At 37.1% G+C, this 23,402-nt stretch overlaps 1 protein-coding gene across 1 annotated transcript in view; it reads left to right on the forward strand.

The window, feature by feature from the left end:
* Window positions 1-23,402, forward strand: part of bor (ATPase family AAA domain containing bor) — a 353,851-nt gene that overhangs the window by 226,408 nt on the left and 104,041 nt on the right. The window contains exon 10 of the mRNA XM_090394748.1: window positions 11,993-12,044. Within this exon, the coding sequence (XP_090250874.1) occupies window positions 11,993-12,044 (52 nt within the window). The remainder of the gene's footprint in view (window positions 1-11,992; window positions 12,045-23,402) is intronic.

Below are 23,402 nucleotides of genomic sequence, written 5' to 3' on the forward strand. Positions count from 1 at the left end.
CCTTTACAACATAAATTCAGAACTGTGTGCTGTCAACCAGGTATTATCTGAGTTAGCCAAATTCTTATGTTAGATTCTGAATGAATAAATTCTAAAAATCGTCCATTCAGGATCTAACAGCATCTATGTTTGTTTACATTTCTCGACTGAATGGTCTGTAAGTGTTTGTGTGCATAAGTTTTGATAAAATAGACTAGTATATACATATATTTCACAAATTCATGATATACTTAACTCTTTCTTAATTTTTTCGATATTTCTAGGCTACGTGATTCATCTGCAAGTTTTTGAAATTGCAGATTCATGTGCAATTTCAAAAAATTTTGTAAATCTCCAAAAAAAATTTCCAGCTTATTTATTGAAAAAAATCCATGTATAAGTGGATCCATGTAGTTGAAACCAGCATTATTCAAGGGTCAACGCTATGCAGTAAATTATACTATGTATCTAGAATACATAAACTAATGGATATATCATATGGTCATGTTGCGATTCAGTAGTGTCCACTTGTCATTCATCTTTAAATTGAAGATCAGAATGATCATGATGATTCCTTCCCCAGCTTGATGGAATTTAATAAATTTTAAGATTGCTATTGAAATGTATCTATTGTGCATATGTTAAAAATGACTCTGTCTGTTGTAATAATGAATGGTGCCATTATTTGGTAATGCTGTTATGATAATCTCACTCATTTCCTTACTTATCTTTTGAACATGTAGTTAATTGCTAGGTTTCTTTCCTTCTTCAGAAAAAATATACTGCTACTCACTCTGCTTGTAAACAAAGAAATCATTCTTCCTATAATGAAGGCACTTTGAAATCTTAAGTGCTAATTGAGTGTATACTTTCACTCACTGAAGGGGAAAATTCAGCACATTACAGAATAATTAAAATAAAATAAAAGTTATTTTACCTTAACAAGTGCAATGCATCAGCTGCTCTTCATGAGTTTAGAATGATCATCTGTCAGCTAATGCAGTTGGATTGATCCTTCGGAAGTTTAACACGTTCGCTGCCACGCTACTTTTTCATGGTCTGTTCCCCTACGCCGAGCTGTTTTACTTCTTCAAGGTCAGTACGATAATCTCGTTACCGGAGGTAAACCACCTACGAGTATACTCGTAGTTGGCTTGTACAGAGCATATACGGTCTATGAGAATACACAGTTTTGAAGCTAGCCCCACAAGCCAAGCATTTTCACTTCTTCAAGGTCACTACAATAATCTCGTTCCCGGCGGTAAGCGTCCTACGAGTATACTCGTAGCTGGCTTGTGAAGCAGGATTACCCACTACGAGTATACTCGTAGTTGGCAGCGAACGTGTTAAAGAAACATGATTTGGGAAGTTTGACCTGGCAGAAGACAGAAAGCAGTGCCACTCCAAGTAATTGAAGTTACCACTGCAATTGTCAACAAGTCACACCAAAATATTGCTGGTAGTAGCATGACAGTTTGAGCTCACTTTAGTGAGTACGGGCATGGCAAACCTGAGGTACCTGGTGCTGGACCATGCCTTACTTCATGTAATACACATATGTTATATTAACAAGCTAACTATGTTATTCTAAATCAAACTCTTAAATTGTGGTCCCTCTCCTTCTTTCTTCTCTTCTTGCTTCCCCCACTCCTAAATGCTATTAAAGTATTCGAGAGCTAGGAGTGAATCTTTCCTGTTTTGCTATGTTATTTCATCTTATGCAGCCACTGAGGGGGGGGGGGGGGGCAAGCTAACCCCAATAGGTGCCTGTCCCAATCTTGGATAAATGGTGAGGGTTGACGTTAGGAATGGCATCCGGTCATAAAACTTCACTACCACTCTAGCTATGATCTAATGAGTCAAAAAGAAAGTGATACAAGAGCTAGGGCATACCCCTTAGGTGACACGCAGCAACATCGCCCTACAGCTGCGAGAAGTGGACGAGGGCTACCGCATCAAGGGCGGATGCAGTTAAAGAAGCGACCCAGCAGATGGAGAGAATGTTGCGAGTGGAAACATTGAATGTTGGAAGCATGACTGGAAGGGGAAGAGAGGTGGCAGACATGATGAGGAAGAGGAAGTTGTACATTTTGTGTGTGCAGGAGACAAGGTGGAAGGGGGGGGGAAAGGCAAAGGAACTGGGAGATGGGTATAAATTGTTCTACTTTGCAGTGAATAAAGAGGGAAGAAATGGTGTCGGAATTGTGGTGTGTGTGTGTGTGGCAGAATGAAGAGCGAAATACTTCAAGTGGGTAGGAGGAACGACAGGATCATTAAAACTGGGGCTTGGAGAAGAGCAAGTGGTCGTCTTATGTGTATATGCCCTGCAAGTTGGCTGTATAGCAGAGGAGAAAGATTAGTTCTGGAACATGCTAGATGAAGAAATGAGGGAACTGGAAGAAAATGAGATGGTGATTGTTGGAGGAGACTTGAACAGATACCTAGGAAGACAGAATAGGGACTGAAAGGGTGCATGGTGGCCATGGAGTGGGAATGATGAGCCAGGAAGGAGAGAGGATTGTGGACTTTGCAGTAGTGTTTGATCTGGCACTTGTGAACTTGTTTTTCTACTAGAGGGAAGAACATTTGATAACATTTAGAAGTGGTAACAACAGTTCACAAATTAACTACATTTTGACTAGAAGAAAACATCTTAAGGAAGTGACAAATTGTAAGGTAATTCCAACAGATCAAGTGGCACAGCAAATCCGGCTGCTCTGTGCAGACTAAAATAAGTTTGAAGATAAGAACCTTTTGGAAGCCATGGAATGAAGACAATTAAGTGGGTTCGCTTAAAAGAAGAGAGTGTGAGGAACCGTTTTAGGGAGAGAGTGTTATAGAGGATTTCGGATGGACTAGAAAGTGTGCAAGATTGGTGGAGACATAATTCAAAAGCAATTTTGAACTGTGCAATTGAGGTGCTTGGTGAAACATCTGGAAAGATTAGAGAGCAGAAGGAGGGTTAGTGGTGGAATAATAATGTACAAGAAGCAGTGATGGCTAAGAAAAAGGCAAAGCAGAAGTGGGATGAGTAGAGTGGAAGAGGACAGAGAGGCGTATAGAGAGAAAAAGCAAGAAGCCAAGAGAGTTGTGGCACAGGCATAGGCCATGGCATATCAAGATCTTTATGATCAATTAGAAGCAAAGGAAGGACAGAGAAAAATTTACAGACTAGCAAAATGTAGAAATAAGGCATCAAAGGACATCTTGCATATGAGGCAGATCAAAGACTCTGGAGGAAGAGTATTATGGAAGGATGTGGATATAAGAAACAGATGGAGAATATACTTTGAAGGACTTTTGAATGAGGAAAATGCAAGGACTCACAGAGAAGATGGGCATCCTTCTGAGGGGATGGTGCAGAACATCAGTTGGAGTGGAAGTGAAGGAGGCCATGAAGAGGATGAAGAATAGAAAATTGATGGGCCCTGACAGGATCCCAGTGGAGGCATGGAAGGCACTGGGGGAAGAGGGAATTGACCTGCTGTGGGACCTGTTCATGAAAGTTTGCCAACAGGAAAATATACCCGAGGAATGGAGGGAATGTACTCTTGTCCCCATCTACAAGGGCAAAGGGGATGCACAAGACTCTAAGAATTGCAGAAGAATAAAGTTGATGTCCCACACAATGAAAATCCTACAAAGGGTTCTTAATGGAAGATTGAGGAAGGAGGTGGAGATTGCAAAGGAGCAATTTGGCTTCATGCCTGGTCAATCAGTGACAGATGATATCTTTGGGTTATGGTAGATGATGGAAAAGTTTCGAGAGAAACAATGGGAGCTACATCTGGTGATTATTGATCTAGAGAAAGCCTATGATAGAATGCCAAGGCAGGAAGTCTGGAGGTGTCTGAGGGAGAAGAAGGTACCAGAGAAATATGTCAGGTTGGTGCAGGAGATGTACAGGAATGTGAAGACGAGTTCTTACCTGCCTGGGACAGACAGAAAGTTTTCAAGTGACAGTTTTGCATCAAGGGTCAGTATTAAGTCCGTTCCTGTTTAATATTGTGATGGAGGTGGTGACAGAGGAGGTGAGAGAAGATGTGCCTTGGACAATGTTGTATGCAGATGACATCTTGCTGTGTGCAGAGTCAAGAGAAGAAGTGGCAGCTCAACTGGAAAGATGGAAGAAAGTACTGAAAGAGAGGTATGAGACTGAGCAGAAGTATGACAGAGTATATGTGTTGCAAAGTGGACGGCAGCCAAGAGACAAAATCTGGAGCTAGAAGGAAATGTCATCAGGAAGGTTAGGGACTTTAGATACTTAGGTTCAACAGTGGAAGAGGATGGAGAAGCTGAGAAGGAAGTGGGATGGAGGAACTGGAGAGAGAGAGAGATGGCTGAAGTGCTGTGGGATAAGAGGGTGCCGATCAATCTGAAAGGCAAAATCTATAGGACAGTAGTGAGACCAGCTATGATGTATGCTATGGAAACTGTGACCCTGAGGGAAAATAATATCAGCAGGATGGAGGTAGTGAAGATGAGAATGCTTAGGTGGATGTGCAGTGTAACCAGAAAGGATCATCAGAGAAATGACGATGTGAGGGAAATGGTGAAAGTTATGAACTTAGGAGCGAAGATACGGGAGACAAGGTTGAGATGGTTTGGTCATGTGATGAAGAGGGAGGACGAATATGTGGGAAGAAAGGTCATGCAGATGGATGTGCAGGGGGGAGGAGGAAGCATGGGCAGCCAAAGAAGAGATGGAGGGAGCTGGTGGAAGAGGACTTGAGGAGGAAGAACTTGGATGTGGTTACAGCCCAAGACAGGAGGATCTTGAGGAAACTCACCAAAAACATTGACCCCCACTTAAGTGGGACAAGCTGCAGAAGAAGAAGTAGCAGCATGACAATTGGATATGCAATATTCCACCATATGGAAAAATCTTGTGCAAATTTGTTACTTTTTATCCATATAAGATCAGCTACATACAGCAGCTGCTACATGATGATTATGATAAGCAACTGACGTTGTGCTCTGACTTTTGGTTAGACTGGATGTTGAATATGCTTGGCCTTGGAAAATTCTGTGGGGAGATGAGGTGCCTTCTTATCTATGCAGAACTGTGAACACTCAAAATTATTGAATTTGGGATTCTGAATCATCCCATGCTCTCCAGGAACTTCCATTATATTCACTGAAAATTACTGTTTGGTATGTCTTCACAGCTGATTTTATAACAGGACCATTCTTTTTTGAGGATATCACTCTGACAGGACCAATAACTTATTCCATGACAGCACAGAAAAATCGTGATATGCTGAACAGTTCTGTCATTCAGCAACTTTAGCAACAGCAATGTCTGGATGAGACCATTTTTATGCAAGATGGACTACCTCCCCCTCAGCTGGTACAGCAGCTTATATGGCATCACTTTACAGAAGAAAGAGTGATTAGTCACTTCTTTACAGTTGCATGGCCACCTTGCTCCCCTGATATTACTCCATGCGATATTTGTCTCTAGGGTTACCTGAAGGCTAGTGTCTCAAGCTTGACAGCTTTAAATGACAACATATAGTTCGCCCACAGTTTGTAGATCTCTGCTTGGAGACTTGCCAAGACTAGTCGATTTATGCTGAAGGGGAGAAAGAAATGAAGGCTATACGAATTGGTCGCAAACACGTGAAATGACGTGCTTTATAGGTAAAATTTTCCATATGTTATACGAGCAACATAGTTAACTACAATGATCATAAAAGAGAAGTTAATTTTCCGATGTGTAATAATAAACAACTCATCCCACAATACGGATTGATTACTCTATTATCGGAATGGATTCTCCTCATGCTGACATGTGCAGAAGTGTCGAAGGGTCTCAAATCTGTGGACGTACTATATCATGGTCTGTGATGAACATTCCTTCAGACATGTTATGTTCTGCTGTTGAGAATGCTGTGTGTTGGATGCAATTTCTGATCGACGAAAAGGAGCCACATTGAACCAGGAAGGGTGAATTCAATCCTTGAGTTGTGCAACAGGTTTGTGAAAACACTTGCACTCCAGTAACTATAATACCATAAATACTGTGCTAAATTAAATTGATATTAGATGTTTTATTGCTGTGTTATCATAAGTGCAACACCTAAAGGTAATCTTTCACTTTAGTCTTTGTTATTCATTGTTCTGTCCAATTTAATGCTTTTTTTTACATTGTACAGTGCCATATTCCCCTTATCAGCATGTTTTCTTACTGAAATATTTTTCTAAGCTGTGTAAGACTTCTGAATAAGGGAAGTTTAATTTTGGCAACCCTGTATATATGCTGGTGTCCAAAATCTAAGGATGAACTACAGTTTAACCTGTATATGAAAAAATTTTCATAGCCTCCACATAGCCTTTAAAGGAATGTGGAGAACCAACCAGGGCTTCTGACCTAATGTCCAATCCTCACTTTCTCGTGCTGCACCCTGTTGGGTATATACTTGGATACTGAACGAACGAGGATGGATTGGCAATTTGGGATTAAGCCAACCAAATTGTATTCTTATTGGTTAAACTAAAATAAAAAATGATGGTACAACATGACAAAATTTCATCCCGGCTGGGGTGTTGCCCGGTTAAACAAGGCCCCCGTTGTTTTCGCCAGGGAACCAGGGCGAACAGCGAAAACTCAGCTACTGGAACAAATCTGAAAACACACCCCAACTCAACATCACCAGAGTTAAAGATCGGTACTATCAACATAAGAAGCCTGAATGGCAAAGAAATGGAGCTAGCTGAGGAATTAGATAAGTACCAGATCGACATAATAGGGGTGACTGAAACAAAAAAGACAAAAACTAGTGAGATCTGTCTGAGCAATAAATACAAAATGTTATATTCAGGCAATGACAATCAAGGAAAAGAAGGAGTAGCCATAGTATTCAACACAAAAAACGAGGCTAATCTTCTTGAATTGCAGGCAGTCTCAAGTAGAGTGATGGGTAAATATCAGGGGGAATTGGACAATGAGACTTATTTGTGCCTATGGTCCCACAGAAGGTTCTATTAAGGTAGAAGTGGAGGAATTTTTTGATGCTTTAGAAAAAGCAGCTGACACAATGAAAAGGAAAAGTTAGTCCTTGTTGGGAATCTAAATAGCAGAGTAGGAAATGATTGTGAGACATACAAAAATATTTTAGGAAAATTTGAAGAAAAGAGCAAAGCTAATAATAATGGCAAATATCTGTTGGATTTCTGCTCAGGACATGGACTGGTTATTACTAACACCATGTTCCAACATAAAAATGTGCACAAATTCACATGGAGAGAAGAGGCAAGGAATAAGAAAAGTCTCATTGACTATGTTATTGTTGATAGTGATGTTTTCTCCCTGGTGCAGGACACCAGAGTGTACAGAGGATTTGAAATTGGAAGTGATCACTATTTAGTCTTGAGCAGGATAAAATTGAATTTCATATTGAAAAGAATAACATGTAAGAAAGTTTTAAAGCAAATAAAAGTTGAGCAGCTCTCAGATGTGAACTGTAGACTAAAATACACAAAGATTATTGAAGAAAAAATAAAAGAGTTTGAGAACAGGAATCAAACCTTGAAGATTCAGTGGCAAGCCTTGAAGAAAGCCCTGATTGATTCAGCTAGAGAGGCATGTGGTGAAGTTGTCTGCAAGGATAGAAACATTAGAACTCCAATGGTGGGCACAGGAAATTAAAGAGGGGCTGTGAAGGAAAAGAAAAAAGCATATCAAAAGTTCCTGGCAAACAAGTCAGCTTGTGCTCTTAGAGAATACAGAGACAAATGCAAGAATGCTGTAAAACTAGCTAAACAACAGTCATGGGAGGACTTTGGCAAGAATATAGAAAATAAATATCAAGAAGGTGGCAAAATATTCTGGAGGTTGTTAAAGAAGCTTAGGAATGGAGGAAAGAGTGCTGTAAAAGGAGTTAGAGAAGATAAAGGTGACATGAATACGGAAGAAAAAGATATCCTTGAAGTATGGAGTAATTACTTTGAAAAACTGCTAAATGAAACAAGCAGTGATGACAGCACAGTGGTAAAAAACACTGACCAGGCATGCAGTCAGGAATACATATCCATACTTGAAGTAGAAAAAGCCATCAAAGGCTTAAAATGTGGAAAGGCAGCAGGAGTAGATGATATTTGATCAGAAATGCTGAAGTATGATGGTAAGAAGTCTTACAGTGGCTGCACTGCATAGTTCAGAATGCCTGGACAGAGGGACGAATTCCCGATGATTGGAGTAGAGCTCTCATAGTACCCATATATAAAAAGGGAAATAAAACTGAATGTGAGAATTAAGAGTTATTTCCCCACTGAGTGTTCCTGGTAAGATATATGCAAGTACACTTGAGGAACGATTGCGAAGAATTGTGGAAGAAAAGCTTGGTAAAGAACAAGCTGGATTCAGGTCAAATAGAGGCTGTCAGGATCAGATCTTCACTTTACGACAAATAGTCGAGAAAGCATGGGATTATAACAAAGATCTGTATTTATGTTTTGTCGATTTGGAAAAGGCATATGACAAGGTTCCAAGAGAGAAGATATTCAATACGCTACAGTTATATGGTGTCAATGGGGCATTATATCAAGCAATACTTAGTCTTTATTTGAGTTGTAAGTCAGCAGTTAGAATTGAAGGAAGTACAGGAAGATAGTATATTGTTAAATCTGGTGTGAGATAAGGATGTACATTATTCCCTCTGTTATTCATTATCTATATGGATCATATTATGAAGAAAAGTGGTATTAAACATGATATCAAAATTGGAGATGTTAATGTCAGCTCTTTGTTTTATGCGGAAGATGTTATACTTCTAAATAAATCCGCTAAAAGACTGCAAGATTCTCTGACTAAATTGAATAACTGTTGTAATAGATATGGTATGAAGGTCAACAATAAAAAGACAATGAAAATAGACAGAATCATTGAAAATGTCAACTGTGTTATGAACGGAGATCCTGTGAAACAAGTAAAACATTTCGCCTACTTAGGGACGATTTTTACTGAAAATGGTAAATTAAATATGGAAATGAACAACAGAATCAATAAAGCTGGCATTGTAGGAAGTCAATTGAATAAATTCATATGGAATAAGAGAGAAATTAGTCGGAACACTAAATTAGTTGTATACAAGACTGTGTTCAAACCAGTTTTAACTTATGGATCTGAGAGCTAGGTCAGAAGTAAAACACTTGACCAAAGACTAGAGACTGCAGATATGAGAGTCCTGAGAAAAATATGAGACTGCAGATATGAGAGTCCTGAGATAGAGGCGTGAACAGATGGCATGAATGGCAATATCATATTAAAAACAAGGATAGTAGGAAAGAACTTGACATTGTCAGCATCCAGGAATGCATTAGCAGAGCTAATCTCAGGTGGTATGGTCACTTAAACAGAATGGGTGAAGAAAGATTAGCAAAACAAGTGTTCTCTGCCAGGTTGGCAGCAAAACGACCCAGAGGAAGACCAAGATATAAGTGGATTGATACTCTACAAAGTGCCTTAGACAATAGAAATATAATATCTGATAATGTTGGAGTCTTGACAAGTAACAGACTGATTTGGAGGAAAATTGTAGATGGAAAGTTAGTAATGATGTAATTTTTTTTCATGTAGTACTATCATATCCTGTACACCCATTAAGGGCACTGGCAGGAATTTGATGATGATGATGAAAAAATTTTCATAACTATTGCCAAATGTAGGCATAAATTTATTGCCAGCATACTAATAAATTATATTATGCAAAAATTGTGTTATAAATTTCATACAGTTTAAATTGCAACATATTTCTGCTAAAAGCTACAAATTTCATAATGACGTAGTTAAGGAATTAATGTACAGTGCTTACAGAAAACTATGCAGAGAGACATTTCAGTCTGAAATATTTCCACCCTGAACTCTGATGCAGCTCTCACAATATCGTACCATTCTTAGCACCAAGTGATTCAGGAGTTCTTGGGGAAAACTGGACCATCCCCTCTTCAGAGCAAGGAAGGCCTTATGTGTGTTCCAGAGGGGGACTTTCAAGAGGCAGTGCATCTCTCTATTGCATTCCAAATGTGTTCTGTGGGGTTGAGATCTGGGGGAGCATGCTGGCCACTCGATTCAATTAATATCCTCAGTCTCCAGAAGTATCTCCACTGCTCATGTACGATGTGATGTGCACTGTATTCCATAAAAATGAATTCTTCGCCTATAGCACCACAGAACAATTAAACATGCTGCTGAAGAACTTTGTTGCAATATTGTTCATCAGTCATATTCCCTTTTTTCTAGCACTTGTTACTCAGTGTGTCCATTAAGCATAATGCCTCCCCACACCATGACCCCAGCACCGCCCTCTCTATCCCTTTCAAGAACATTCTTATGATGGTAAGCAATTCCACTTTCACACTAGATCGAGTGTTTTCTAGAATTAGAGGAAAGACTAAAATGACTCTCATCTCTAAACAGCATAACCCATTGGTGTCTTGTCCAATTTTTATGGATACAACACCTGAAAACATGCTCTACGATGTGTTGTGGATAAAGGGACACAGATTACAGGCCATTGGGCATATAGGCCTACTTTTCGCAGACGTCTTGCCACAATTTGTTGCGATATCTGCTTACCTGTGCTTGAATGGAGCCAACTTGCAAGCTGATTTGCCATGGTGTGTCGTTACATTTTGCTGTTATAACCAAAAGTCTGTCTTCATGCTCAGTGGAAGAGCTAGAGCAACTTCTTAGCAAACATCTGGAACACATTCCATTGGTTGGAAATGCTGCCCAGAGCCTGGATTCAATGCTATGTGAGATTGCCAAGCCCTCTGGCAATATCAGTAATTCTATAGCCTTCTTCAAGCTTTCCAATAATTCTTTCCCACGTGAAATCATCTACATGATGTCTTTGAGACACTACAAGACATCCAAGATTGAAACTTTATTCCTTCATGAAAAGAGCTTTCTTCAAATACAATTCATTTAGTTTAGCATTTTGCCTTTTGTCTTGTTGAGTGCTACCACATGACCTCTTTGCACATGATTTGAAAATTTGAATGTGTACCCGTTTTTTACCGAAATAATCAGTTATATAAATTGCCACAAGCTGATTGGTCTTAATTTGTGGTTATAATCTTCAGAAATAGAGTTCATCCTTAGGTTTTGGACATCAGTGTGTGTGTGTGTGTGTGTGTATATTTTTTTTTTAAATACAGCACTGCCAGTGCAATAATAAATAAAGTTATCGTTAGAAACATTTATTTTGTGAAGAAAGTGTAAATTTATATGCTTGTAGAATAGTGCATACATTCTCAAATGAAACCCCTCGTATTTATTAAATACAGTTGTGTTGATGTATGTGCTGCACCATTTTCTGGTATTTAGTTAATAGGACATCGAATGAAACTCCTGATAAGTCATTGAATATCAAATTAGATTCAAATTGAAAGCAATTAGATGCTGGGACTACACTTAATATTTCAAATTTATAATTAAAATAAGCAAATTTGAAATGCATCCAAATAAGCTTAAGCTGTAAAATGCTAAAGTTGATTTGAAAGGTAAGCCATAGCTTCTTGAATTGGATGATTTTGGGATATGTGTTATAAATGTTAGAAAAGTCATTTAAGCATAAAATATAATGATCAATATATCATTTTACATGCTGGAAGAAGAATTTTAATTTGTTATAATATGTATTTTTTTTATGAAGCACAATGAAAATTCATATACAGTATAAAAACAGAAGTACTGAAATTTTTGAATTACTCTTGGAAAATACTTAAATAAGAATTTGTGTTTGTGTTTATAATGAGCAGTTGATTGTGGTCTCTACAAATTACATAATGCCTTAGTTGGGATGGAAAATGTTTGGCTTTTGTGACAGGAGTTCAGAAATCTTTAAATTAGCATTATGTAATTTATGAATAAATTCTAATAATACTCAAGTACTGTCTCTGATGTTTTCTTTTTATTAATTTTACAAATAGTTAGAATGAAGAATTATAGAATAACTACATTGAAATGTAATTTTTTTTTTTCTCTCTCTCTCTCTCCTTTATGCAGGCTTTTGCTATTTGTTGATGAAGCAGATGCATTTCTAAGGAAAAGGAGCTCAGTAAATATTCAAAATACTTTGATATAATTTAAAATTGTTTGTTTATTTTTAAGCCTATTAGAAGTATATTCTGTGGAGTGACGAGGATATGATCATACGACTCCAGGGTGAAAGGTTAACTTCAGGGAAGAAATTCAAGTACCTTGGGTCGGTCGTCGAGAGGAATGGTGACCTGGATGAACTGGAGGAAGATGAGCGGGGTCTTGTGCGACAAGAGAGTGAGTTGTAAGATGAAAGGAAAGCTGTATAAGATGGTGGTAAGGCCGGCGATGCTCCATGGCATGGAGACGTGGCCTATAACAAAGCAGGAGAGGAAGATGGAGGTGGTGGAGATGCGGATGTTGAGATGGATGAGTGGTGTGACAAAGAAGGACAGGATAAGGATTGACTACATCAGAGGGACGATCAAGGTGGGACCGATCGGTAAGAAGGTACAAGAAAGTAGGCTGAGGTGATTCAGGCATGTAGAAAGAAGGAGTGAGGAGTATGTTGGTAAACGAATGGAGTGTGTGGAGGGAAGGAGGAAAAGAGGCAGGCCCAAACTCAGATGGAGGGATAAGGTGGCAGAGGATCTTAGGGAGAAAGGATGGAGTCGGGAAGATGCCCTGGACCGGAGAATCTGGAAGAAGACGATTAAAGATGGGAACGCCGACCCCGTCTAACACGGGATAAGGCATAGCGAAAGAAGAAGTATATTCTGTGGATGAAAGCTAATAGCCCAATCTGCTGTGAAGAAGTAGTAATAATTACATTCATTGGCAGAATTAAAATAAAAAGGCTGGAAAATTAGGGAATCCCCCTCTTGTGTGCTTATATACAAGAAGTGATTCCCTTATATATATCCTCTCCCTCCTTTATTCTCTTCCTTTCTTCTTACATGCATTGTTTTATTCCTTTCTTCTTACATGCATTACTTACCCCCGTCTAACACGGGATAAGGCATAGCAAAAGAAGAAGTATATTCTGTGGATGAAAGATAATAGCCCAATCTGCTGTGAAGAAGTAGTAATAATTACATTCATTGGCAGAATTAAAATGAAAAGGTTGGAAAATTAAGGAATCCCCTCTTGTGTGCTTATATACAAGAGGTGATTCCCTTATATATATATATTCTCTCCCTCCTTTCTTCTTACATGCATTGTGGGTGGTAGCCTTACTGCGCATACTCTCCATACCCTTCCAGTTTTGAGGGTACAGCAGTAAAACAGCTTTTGTAGCCCCCCCCCCCCCCTGCTAAATATTGTACATGGGAGTAATACTGCAGATGGCTTCATGACCAGCTGATAGATAATCCTACTACTGCTGCTGCTTAATCTGCCAGGTTGTGTGTGTGTGTGTGTGTGTGGAGGGAGTCCAAGTACAGCAGCTTCGATAAGAACTATTAAGGTTTCTGTGGTTTGGGGTCTAGACACTGCCTGTGTAGCAGACATATCCACAAGTCCTTCACCTGTAGTGCATGTCCCTACTCTAAATTTTCCTATTATTTCACTAACATGAAAGATGGCATAAAAAGTTCAGTGTTGCTATGGTTAAAAAAAATCCCACCAAAACTTCCAAAAAAATTTTAAAATATCAAAAAGCCAACAAAAAGTTGCAAAAAAATAAATGAATAAATAAATAAGAATAAAAACAATAAAAATCAACAAAACAACAAACATCATATAAAAAGAAAATTCCACATAGACTTTATCGACATCCAGGAGTTGCATAACATCATCACTGTGCCTGTCTGGTTTTTTTTTTTTTTCCAAACTCAAAAAAAAAAAAAGAAGAGAACATGGACTTTTGTCAAGTCTGATATCCCATGCCAGAGGTTATCAGACATCACCTCCTTTATATGATCAACTTTGGCTCAAGATTTCCTTGCCATTTTGGTGCCTTTACTTTCCTAATTCTGATGACTGTAGTGACATTTTTGATTATCTTTCTCTAAAAGTCGATGATGTACAAATGAATCACTCAGTGAAATAATCTGCCTTAGAGATTTTCACAGATCGAGCTGGAAGAGAATCTGAATTGTCTGCTGTCAGTAACAATCTAATGCAAACTGCTAGCTTATCTACCAGAATTCCAGATAATCCCCATCATTCTCCCAACATCCTGGACCTTTTCTTAACTAGCTTTCTCTCTAAATACACCACTGACATTAGCTCTCTGTAATTCTGATGATGATGATGAGCTCATGTTTCTTTTTTTTATAAATCATCCTTTCCCAGCTAATATCAGTTATGTATCCTGTAATACTATAGTGTTATCGGTTGGGATGATCTTCATGAAGCAAACCTCTTGGCAAGAGTTGGAGGGTAGTCTCTCCTCCAACTCTTGTGTAGACAATCAAACCACCCTTAATATGCCTCCTCTGATCTTTCTTCAAAAGGACTGCAGAAAAATATACTCAAATAGCATTCACTAAAAAACACACGTACTAACCACAGTGATAGGTTTTAATACGTAAATATTTCATCCCAAGTATCTTGGGACATCCTCAGTACAGTAATTCAAACAATACTAGGAATAACATACAGTTAGGGTGCATGATTACAATGGAATTCCAATATGCATGCAGTAGCGTGTTATAGAATTAAATTAAAATATAACTGGGGGGGGGGGGAAATAGATAACATACATAAAGAGATTATTTTATACAATTTTGTATGACAATTTCCTATACTTTAGGAATAGCAAGAACGTCATTACGGTTTAAATTTGGTCTGTGTAGTAGGGCTTCAGCACTTTCTTTATATAAACGTTCATGTTTATATAAAGATCTATGTAAAAGTTTTGTCTTTTCCCAATGGATCCTATGGTTTGGGTTTTCAACTTCGTGTTGAGCGAGACCAGATTTCTGAGGTTTGAAAAGATGAATGTGGTCCTGATGTTCGGAAATGCGTTTCTGAACAGATCTACTTGTCTGTTCATAGTAAGACAACTTGCAGGAGCATGGGACCTCATACACGCCAGGTAACATCAGAGGTGAGAGTTTGTCTTTAGAAGGTAACAAGTTATAGATCTGGTTGAGGGATTTGTAGGCAGTGGCAAGATTGTATTTCTTCATAACTTTTGAAAGACGTTCGGAGATGCCTTTGACATAAGGTATGGGAATCCTATGGGCTTCTTCTTGTCTAGGTTTGATGTGTGGGGAAGTAACTGATGATTTTTTGAGTTGTTTTAAGATTGTATCCATTTAGTATGGCTGTATTTTTGATTATTTCTAATTCTTTGTTTAGAGATTCTTCAGAGGAGCAGAATCTGTGTGCTCTGGTAACTAATGATTTAATATAATAAATTTAGTTTAATCCTTTATCCAAGTGTAAGCTATTTTTCGCCCACCGATTAGAGATCCCTCGACACTTCTGTATGACAGAAAAAGGAGAATCCAATCCGATAATAGGGTAATGAATCTGTCTTCTGGGATGAGTTTGTTTATTATTACAGGTCGGAAAATTTAGCTTTTATTTTACGAACATTGCTGTTTTTAAAGTGTAACTATTTTGCTTTTATAACAGTTGGAAAAATGTACGTAGAGTATTAACAAAATTAAAAAAGATATAGCCTAAAACAAAAATTTAACTAAGTTTATTTTTAAGAAAGTTTTCTATAAAATAAAAATAATTATACAGAAAAACAGAAATTTTTTCAAATGAACTTAGATATTCTAAAGTTACAGTTGAGAGAACTGGGACACTTTAATGTCCTAAACCAATTAATTATTTATGACTTGTTGTGACTCTTTTAACAAACCCATGCAAAAAAAAAAAGGTTGGAAAAAAAATACCATTATCAAATCCTTTTAATCTTCATAGTCATCTGAATAGGTATCCGAATCGCCATCACTTTCACTTAAACTGATCACCAAAGGTTCGCATAATTCTTCGATAATTCCGTCTCTATCCCAATACATATTTTCCAATGAGGTGACATAAGAGCGATATTTCCCCCCAGTTTTGAACTGTAATACTTTCAATCGCCTGTTCTAAAAGCTTAAAAAATTTCGACATGTCAATATCCTCAGTTACGTTGTGATTGCGAACGAAACTTTTCGCTTCTGCCCAAACATACTCAATAGCATTAATATCGCAATGATGTGGTGGTAGCCTCAAAGCTAGAAATCCATGCTCTTTGAGCATCGTGTTGAATTTAAATAGTTTAGTTGTGGGCTAGTTTCTTTTGACCAAATTAAGCAATTAAATTTTTCGCATATTTGGGGAATGAGAAATGTTATTTGCAGAGAGCCAATCCATAAGAACTTGCTTCTTATTAGACCAATTTGGAACTTTGTTTAATCGAATAGAGTGATATGAAGCGTTATCAATTATAACAACAGCATTTTTAGGAAGGTTTGGAATCAGTTTTTCTTCTGCCCACTTTTCGAAGATAGTAGAATTTATTTGCTCATGGTAATCTCCAGTAGTTGAATTGGCTTTGTATAGTAAGTTTGAATTCGGTAAAAAACTTATTTCTCCACCAGCACACAAAATTATTATGCGCCGCAAGGCATTTCCGGTTTGTAGCTTTGCACATTCTTCTTTAGACGGTCAACATTTTCCATAAGTTAAATTACTATCGATCCAAGTTTCCTCTAGATACAGAATCGGTCTTTTCTCCTCCCTGAAACGTCTTATTGCTGTCAAATACTGCGTTCTAGATAAAACAATGTCACTTCGCTCCGTGATAAGTTTCCTTTTACTCTGGGACTTTTTAAAACGAAATCCGATTTCACGAATTATTTTCCTTAAAGTTTCTCATTTTCCAAGGAAAATGAATTTTTTCTTTAAGCACAGGAATCAGTTTCGGAACAGTTGGCATTCTTTTCTCGACCACGTGAAATTCGCGAATAGTTCTTATAACATGTACATAAAAAATCATTCAAAGCTACAGTTTTGATGGTTTTCTTTCTCTGTAGCTTTTTTTTAGGAGATTTAAATTTTAGCTTATCTTCACCTTTTGATTCCCTACGAATTCTTTTAACAATCGATCTGATACACCCACAATTGCACTTGCACGTTTTATGACTTGAGAAAGGGGAACAAGGAGACGGCCTTCTGACGATTCTTTTTTGCAGAATGCCAGCACATTATTCAATATTCTTTTGCAAGAGCTACTGAAACGTTTAACAACAGAACTTGTTGACTGTATTGGATCCATCATACAAATTAATAATAAAAAAAAATTCAAAAAAAGTGACAGCAAAAATCAAGCTAGTACACGTGATTTTGCATGTTGGCGACCAATTTGTACATCCTTCATTTCTTTCTCCCTTTCAGCATGAATCGACTATTCTTGGCAAAATGCCAAGGAGAGACCTACAAACAGTGGGCAAACTATAACAAAGTTTGCTCCTAAAAATATCTTCAGGACTGAGGTAAGGTGGTACATCCCTTGGCAACGCGTAGCAAAGGTGGACCAAGCTCTCATCGCTCCTTGTCTCAGTATCTCCCATAATGCAAAGCACATCTCCTTGCAGACATGTATACTGCCATGCATTAAGGGAAGGGCCACTACTCAGACCGGTTTTCGACCTTTATTGAGGTCTCATCAGTGGGAGGCAGATCCCAACTGGTGATACAAAGGCAGAAGCAATGGAGAGGTCATATTTACCTATACGAGTTGCCAACCGGTGTATCACCTTATTATTAAATTACTCTGTATTTAGAGAAAGATGTTGGAAGTTTATTTTGCACTTGGTTAGACGATAATAAATTTAGTTTAATCCTTTATCCAAGTGGAAGCAAACAAAGTTTGCACCTGAAAATATCTTCAGGACTTAATGATTTAATGATGTTAAATTTTTGAGATGGATGATGAGCAGAAGAATTGTGAATGTTGTGACCTGAAAATGTAGGCTTGCGATAGACAGACTTGGCAATGGAACCTTCTTCTTTTCTTTGAATGTGTAAATCCAGAAAGGAGATACCCTGTGGAGATTCTTTTTCTAGCGTAAAGTTGATGCTAAGTCAAAGAAGGTTTATTTTATCTGGAAACAGGTGTAATTCTTGTTCGGAATGATCCCAGACTGCAAAGATGTCATTGACATATTGTAGCCAAATTTTTGATTTGGATTCTATTGTGAAAATTTTTTCTTCGGGGTATTCTAGAAACAGGTTTGCTAAGTTTGGCGATAAGGGAGACCCCATTGCTGTTCCTTCCTCTCACTTGTAAATTTTTCCTTTCCAAGTGAAGTAACTGGTTGTAATAACAAATTTGAATAATGCAACAATATGAGACAAAAATTTTTGAGTTAATAACTCTACTGTTTCCTTATGGGGATTGTTAGTGAAGAGGGAGACAATGTCGAAGCTAATTAACATGTCAGTTTTTAACAGTTGAGTGTCTTTTATTTTTGCATGAAACTCTGTGGAATTTTTAATTGATGAGGCTGAGTGGCCTATGTGAGGGTGGAGAAGGTTAGATAAAAATCTTGATAACTTGTAAGTTGGGCTGCTAATAGAATCTACGATGGGTCTGAGTGTAACATTATTCTTGTGAAGCTTAGGTAAGCCACGTATTCTAGGAGGTCTAGCATGGTATGTCCTGAGTTTTTTAATTGTTCCTTCATCTAAGGAAGAGGTTTCATCAAGTAACTTATTTAGTTTCTTGGGTTTTTTCAATTTAGTTTCTTGAGTTTTTTGAGTTTTTGTCCTTTTGTAGGATCATAATCCAGTTTGGCGTAAGTATTTCGATCTCGGAGTAGTAAATTCATTTTTCAGTCATATGAATTAGTATCTAGAACCACAGTGGTATTTCCTTTGTCAGTTCTGGTGATGAACCACAGTGGTATTTCCTTTGTCAGCTCTGGTGATGATTATGTTTTTATTACATAATCATCACCAGATTATGGAGGTAAGAGCTTTCAATTCTGATGGTAGGATATTTAAGTCCGAAGGTTTGGCATCGTAGATTATTTTTGCTATTTCAAATCGAAGTCTGTTGGCTTCAATACTGGAAAGATGGCAGATGTTTCTCTCAATGTTATGTATAAAATCTAAATATGGAAAGCATTTAGGTGAAATTGCACATTTATGACCTCTTGCTAGAATATTTAATTCATCTGTTGTTAGTGGATGATTAGATAAGTTGACCACCCATTTTTCCGTTGGTAATTTGTTAGTAATTTTCTTAGATCAATTTAGCAAGTTAAGGTATTTTTTATATAGATTAATATTACTTTTATACCCGAATTTTTTGAGACACTGATAATCAATTGTAGCAGTTTTTGATTTAATGTATTTGACAATTCTGCTTCTAGTTCTGTAATTTTTAAATTATTTGTTGCCAATTCGTGTTTAGAAACTCGTAACTGATTAAGTAGTAAGGAATGGCTTGCTTTCTGATAGATTTTATGAGCACCTGGAGATTTCATGACTTCTTTTAGTTTTGCAAATGTTGGAATGAGTTTATCACGTCTACACTTTTTTATAAAAGAGATTCTAGCATGTAGTTTACCCTGTTTCAATTGAAGTTTGCCTAGTAAGTCAGTCTTCTGTGCTGTCAGTTCCCTGTGAAGGAATAAGACTTTTTTATACAATGAAACCTTTGGTGAATTCATCACTAAAAATACTTATTAACCACAGTGATAAGTTTTAATACGTAAATATTTCGTCCGAAGTATCTTGGGACATCCTCAGTACAGTAATTCAAACAATATAGGAATAACATACAGTTAGGGCGCATGATTACAATGGAATCCCAATATGCGTGCAGTAGCGTGTTATAGAATTAAATTAAAATATAACTGGAAAAAAAAAAAGATAACATATATAAAGAGATTATTTTACACACTTTTGTATGACAATTTCCCATACTTTAGGAATAGCAAGAACGTCATTACGGTTTAAATTTGGTCTGTGTATTAGGGCCTCAGCACTTTCTTTATATAAACGTTCATGTTTCTATAAAGATCTATGTAAAAGTTTTGGGTTTTCAACTCTGTGTTGAGTGAGGCCAGATTTCTGCAGTTTGAAAAGACGAATGTATTCCTGATGTTCCGAAATGCTGTTACTGTACTGAGGATGTCCCAAGATACTTGGGATGAAATATTTACGTATTAAAATTTATCAGTGTGGTTAGTATGTGTGTTTTTTAGTGATGAATTCACCACAGGTGTTATTGTATAAAAAAGTCAAATAGCCTTGATACCAGTGTCCTCCAGCTCAAATCATATTTCTCTTTGTACTAAGAGCTTGTGCTCCGGAACCTTTAAAACTATTCTGGTCGCTCATTTGGCATCTATCTAACAGCATAGAAGCAAGCTTTAACCTTTTCCTAAAAAGGGAGAAATAAAAGCTATCATCCTATTGTCCTCCCCTCAATACTACAAAAGTGATGGAGAAGATCAGCAACCAGCATCTTTAGATCCATATTCTGATGAAGATTCATCTCAAGAAGATCCATGAATTAATTAGTGATCACTAATGTGGGTTCCGTGCTAGTGCTGTCTCTTCTTTTTCACTTCTTTCAGTAATTTGCTTATCTTCTCTTATTCCATACTTTTCAATTCATTTCTGTTTGTCAAATCAAGTCTCCCTCACTGCATTCATAACAGCTTCATTAACATTCTTGATCTTTGCATGTGGAAAATGTTATTTTGTCACATTCTCAAGTACAGTTCTTATCATAGGATTACTGTACAGCACTCTCCTTTCTTATTCCACCTTTCTAGTCATTTCACACTCTTTCCGTTTGCTTCTCCTTTTGTTCTACTCTGCTATAACACACACAAACACATTATGCTTCTCCATTCACTTGAGCTCCTATTTTATCTTGTGAGCAACTCCACATAATTGTACTGATTCTCTCATCACCGCTACTTACTCTTTTACATGACCCACTTCTTTCATTCTGATTAATATTTCATTTGTCATTACTCACTCCTGTAACTATATTTTCTCCTACACTGTCACATTTGCATCTTTTATCAGTAACATTCTTTACTTTGCTCTTATACTTTCAGCATGACCTTCACAAATTATTGTACCCATTCTGAAGCACTTCTGATACACACCTCACCACTCACTTTCCAACCACAACCATTCACCCTCAGTAATGAGTATATTACACATATGTACTACATCACACAAAATCCCTTGTCTTGACCTCTTTAAACAACAACATATCAGCTGTCATTGTTCCAGTCGTTCACAATGGCCACATGCCACACTATGATTATACAATATAAATTAAACAAAACTCACAAAACAAACATATTCAACTGCAGACTCATAAAAATAGGATAAACTAACAATAATGATCAACAGTACACATCATTAATTATTTTCTAAAATTCACCTGTGTGTGTTTAGTCCTCAATCTTATTGTTGGTTGGATAGCAATATGCTATTTTACCAGGGAATGATTATGAAATAAGGGGGCTTCCCATGGCCTTCCTTGTGCTAAGTTTTTAGGACTGTAGACGTGTGTTCATAGAGCCAGTTTGCCTCTTTTGAGGAATGATAAACCTGAATTTCTGGGGTGGGAGGGGGTGACAATCATCCACTTCCTTATTAGATTGGCTAACTCACCTTTAGTTGAAAAGACCTGATAAAGGTGGTTCCTCTTGTCATGGACAGGAAATGATACTGATTTCACAAATCAGTCTCTACCATGTGCCCTCTGTAACTAGTGCACATCTGTACTGATGTTGGTATAATACAGGGTGCCTAAGCCAGAGGTATCCAAAAATACACACATATATCTCAGCATCTATAAGCTTTATTAAAATAATTTTTTGTTATTATACAGAGTAACTCACCAAGTTTTTATGAAGTTAGTAAAGTTCAATGTGGGCACCTTTTCTAGCTGGACAGATGCCAAAATGATACTCGAGCTGTTGCCAAGTGTTTTCCATTATCTGAGATGTTATTAGAGCAACTGCTGCAATGATACACTGTTTCGAATTGCTCAAATCTCAAACTTTTCTCTGGTACACACAGTCTTTAATGTCTTATCCAGAGATCTCTGCAGCCAAGCAGTTGGGCCTCCTCTTCCAATCCAACATCCAGGAAATGTATTTCTTATGCTGTTTTTGTGCATGCGTGACTACACATATGCACTTGTGACTTAAGTGTAACAAAACAAATCTTGGAAAGATTTCCTACTGAGAGCTTTAGTTTGAGAAAATATGAGTGGTTCTTGCATTATAAGCTGTTATTTTTGGATACCTCTAGCATCGACACCCTATATATGAGTATTCTTTTGAAATACAAATGTATATAATTATTAAAACAAAGGATATTAAATATCAATTATTGTTTATTATGCAGCTAGCAAAACAATGTACTTGTGAAATAAAAAAAAGTTTTGAAAAGTGACTGAGTACTTACAAGAGTAAAACCTTTGCATGAGCGATTTTCTTATTTCACTACATAAGATTATCAATTCTGTATAGGAGCCACATACTCACTTGTTCTTTTAGTGGTTGGTGTCCGTGTCATACAGGTTCTTGACAAACCAGTCCTCTCAGTATCCTCAGTTGGAACATAAAAAAAATATGAGTTTAGGAGAAAAGAGGCTAAAAGATTTCCAGAACTTCTAAGAAACTATTAAAAAATTTATTATTGTTTGATAGTCAAGTATCAAAACAGTGTTTGACTTAGAAGAATGCAGTTTTCATTGTGAGCACTGCCTTGTTATTATATATAAAACAAACTCTGTCCAGATATTTACTTTTTAGTAGCACTTTTAATAAAGTCGTATTGACTTGATAACTATTTTGGATAGTTTCTTATTAGAAACCATGGAGAAAATGGGAAGGGGGGCTCTTTTCCAACAAACCGACCCTTCTCAGTAGTCTGTCTCTTACTCGAGAGTTATGTTCTTCATAAATGAGTTCTTTAGTCACATGTGTGAAATATACATATGGTTAAAGGCTCAAAAGGTTTTATCTGGCTTCCAACTCTTAAAACCATATGATATTAAATATCCATTATTGTTTTATAGCCAAGTAGCAAAACAGCATTTACCTCTGAAATGTAAAAGTTTTAAAAGTGATGACTACCGGTTATATATGGTTATATATATATATATATATATATATATATATATATATATATATATATAGATATATATATAGCTCTGTGCCAGCTGATAGTTATATTTTTTATTTTGAAAAGCTCTAGATTCAAATTCCATATAGGTAGGTAGTGAGGAATACTACAGCTTTCTATACCCTTATAAATTGTCTGCTGGTAACGCTGTTGGGCTATTGATCAAAAGCATTAACAAAGGGTAAAGGCATAGATTCCCGGACTAACTTCATCTTTTAAGTAGTGGAATAACAAGAAAATTTTCATGCAGAAGATTGTATTTTCATAAGCTCTTGCCCACTTTTTCAACTTTTAAGTTTCAGAGATAAATATTGTT

Source organism: Typopeltis vanoorti, chromosome 6 (assembly GCF_054136105.1).
Source record: "Typopeltis vanoorti isolate ZY-2024b chromosome 6, IOZ_Tvanoo_1.0, whole genome shotgun sequence".
Lineage (NCBI taxonomy): Eukaryota > Metazoa > Arthropoda > Arachnida > Uropygi > Thelyphonidae > Typopeltis > Typopeltis vanoorti.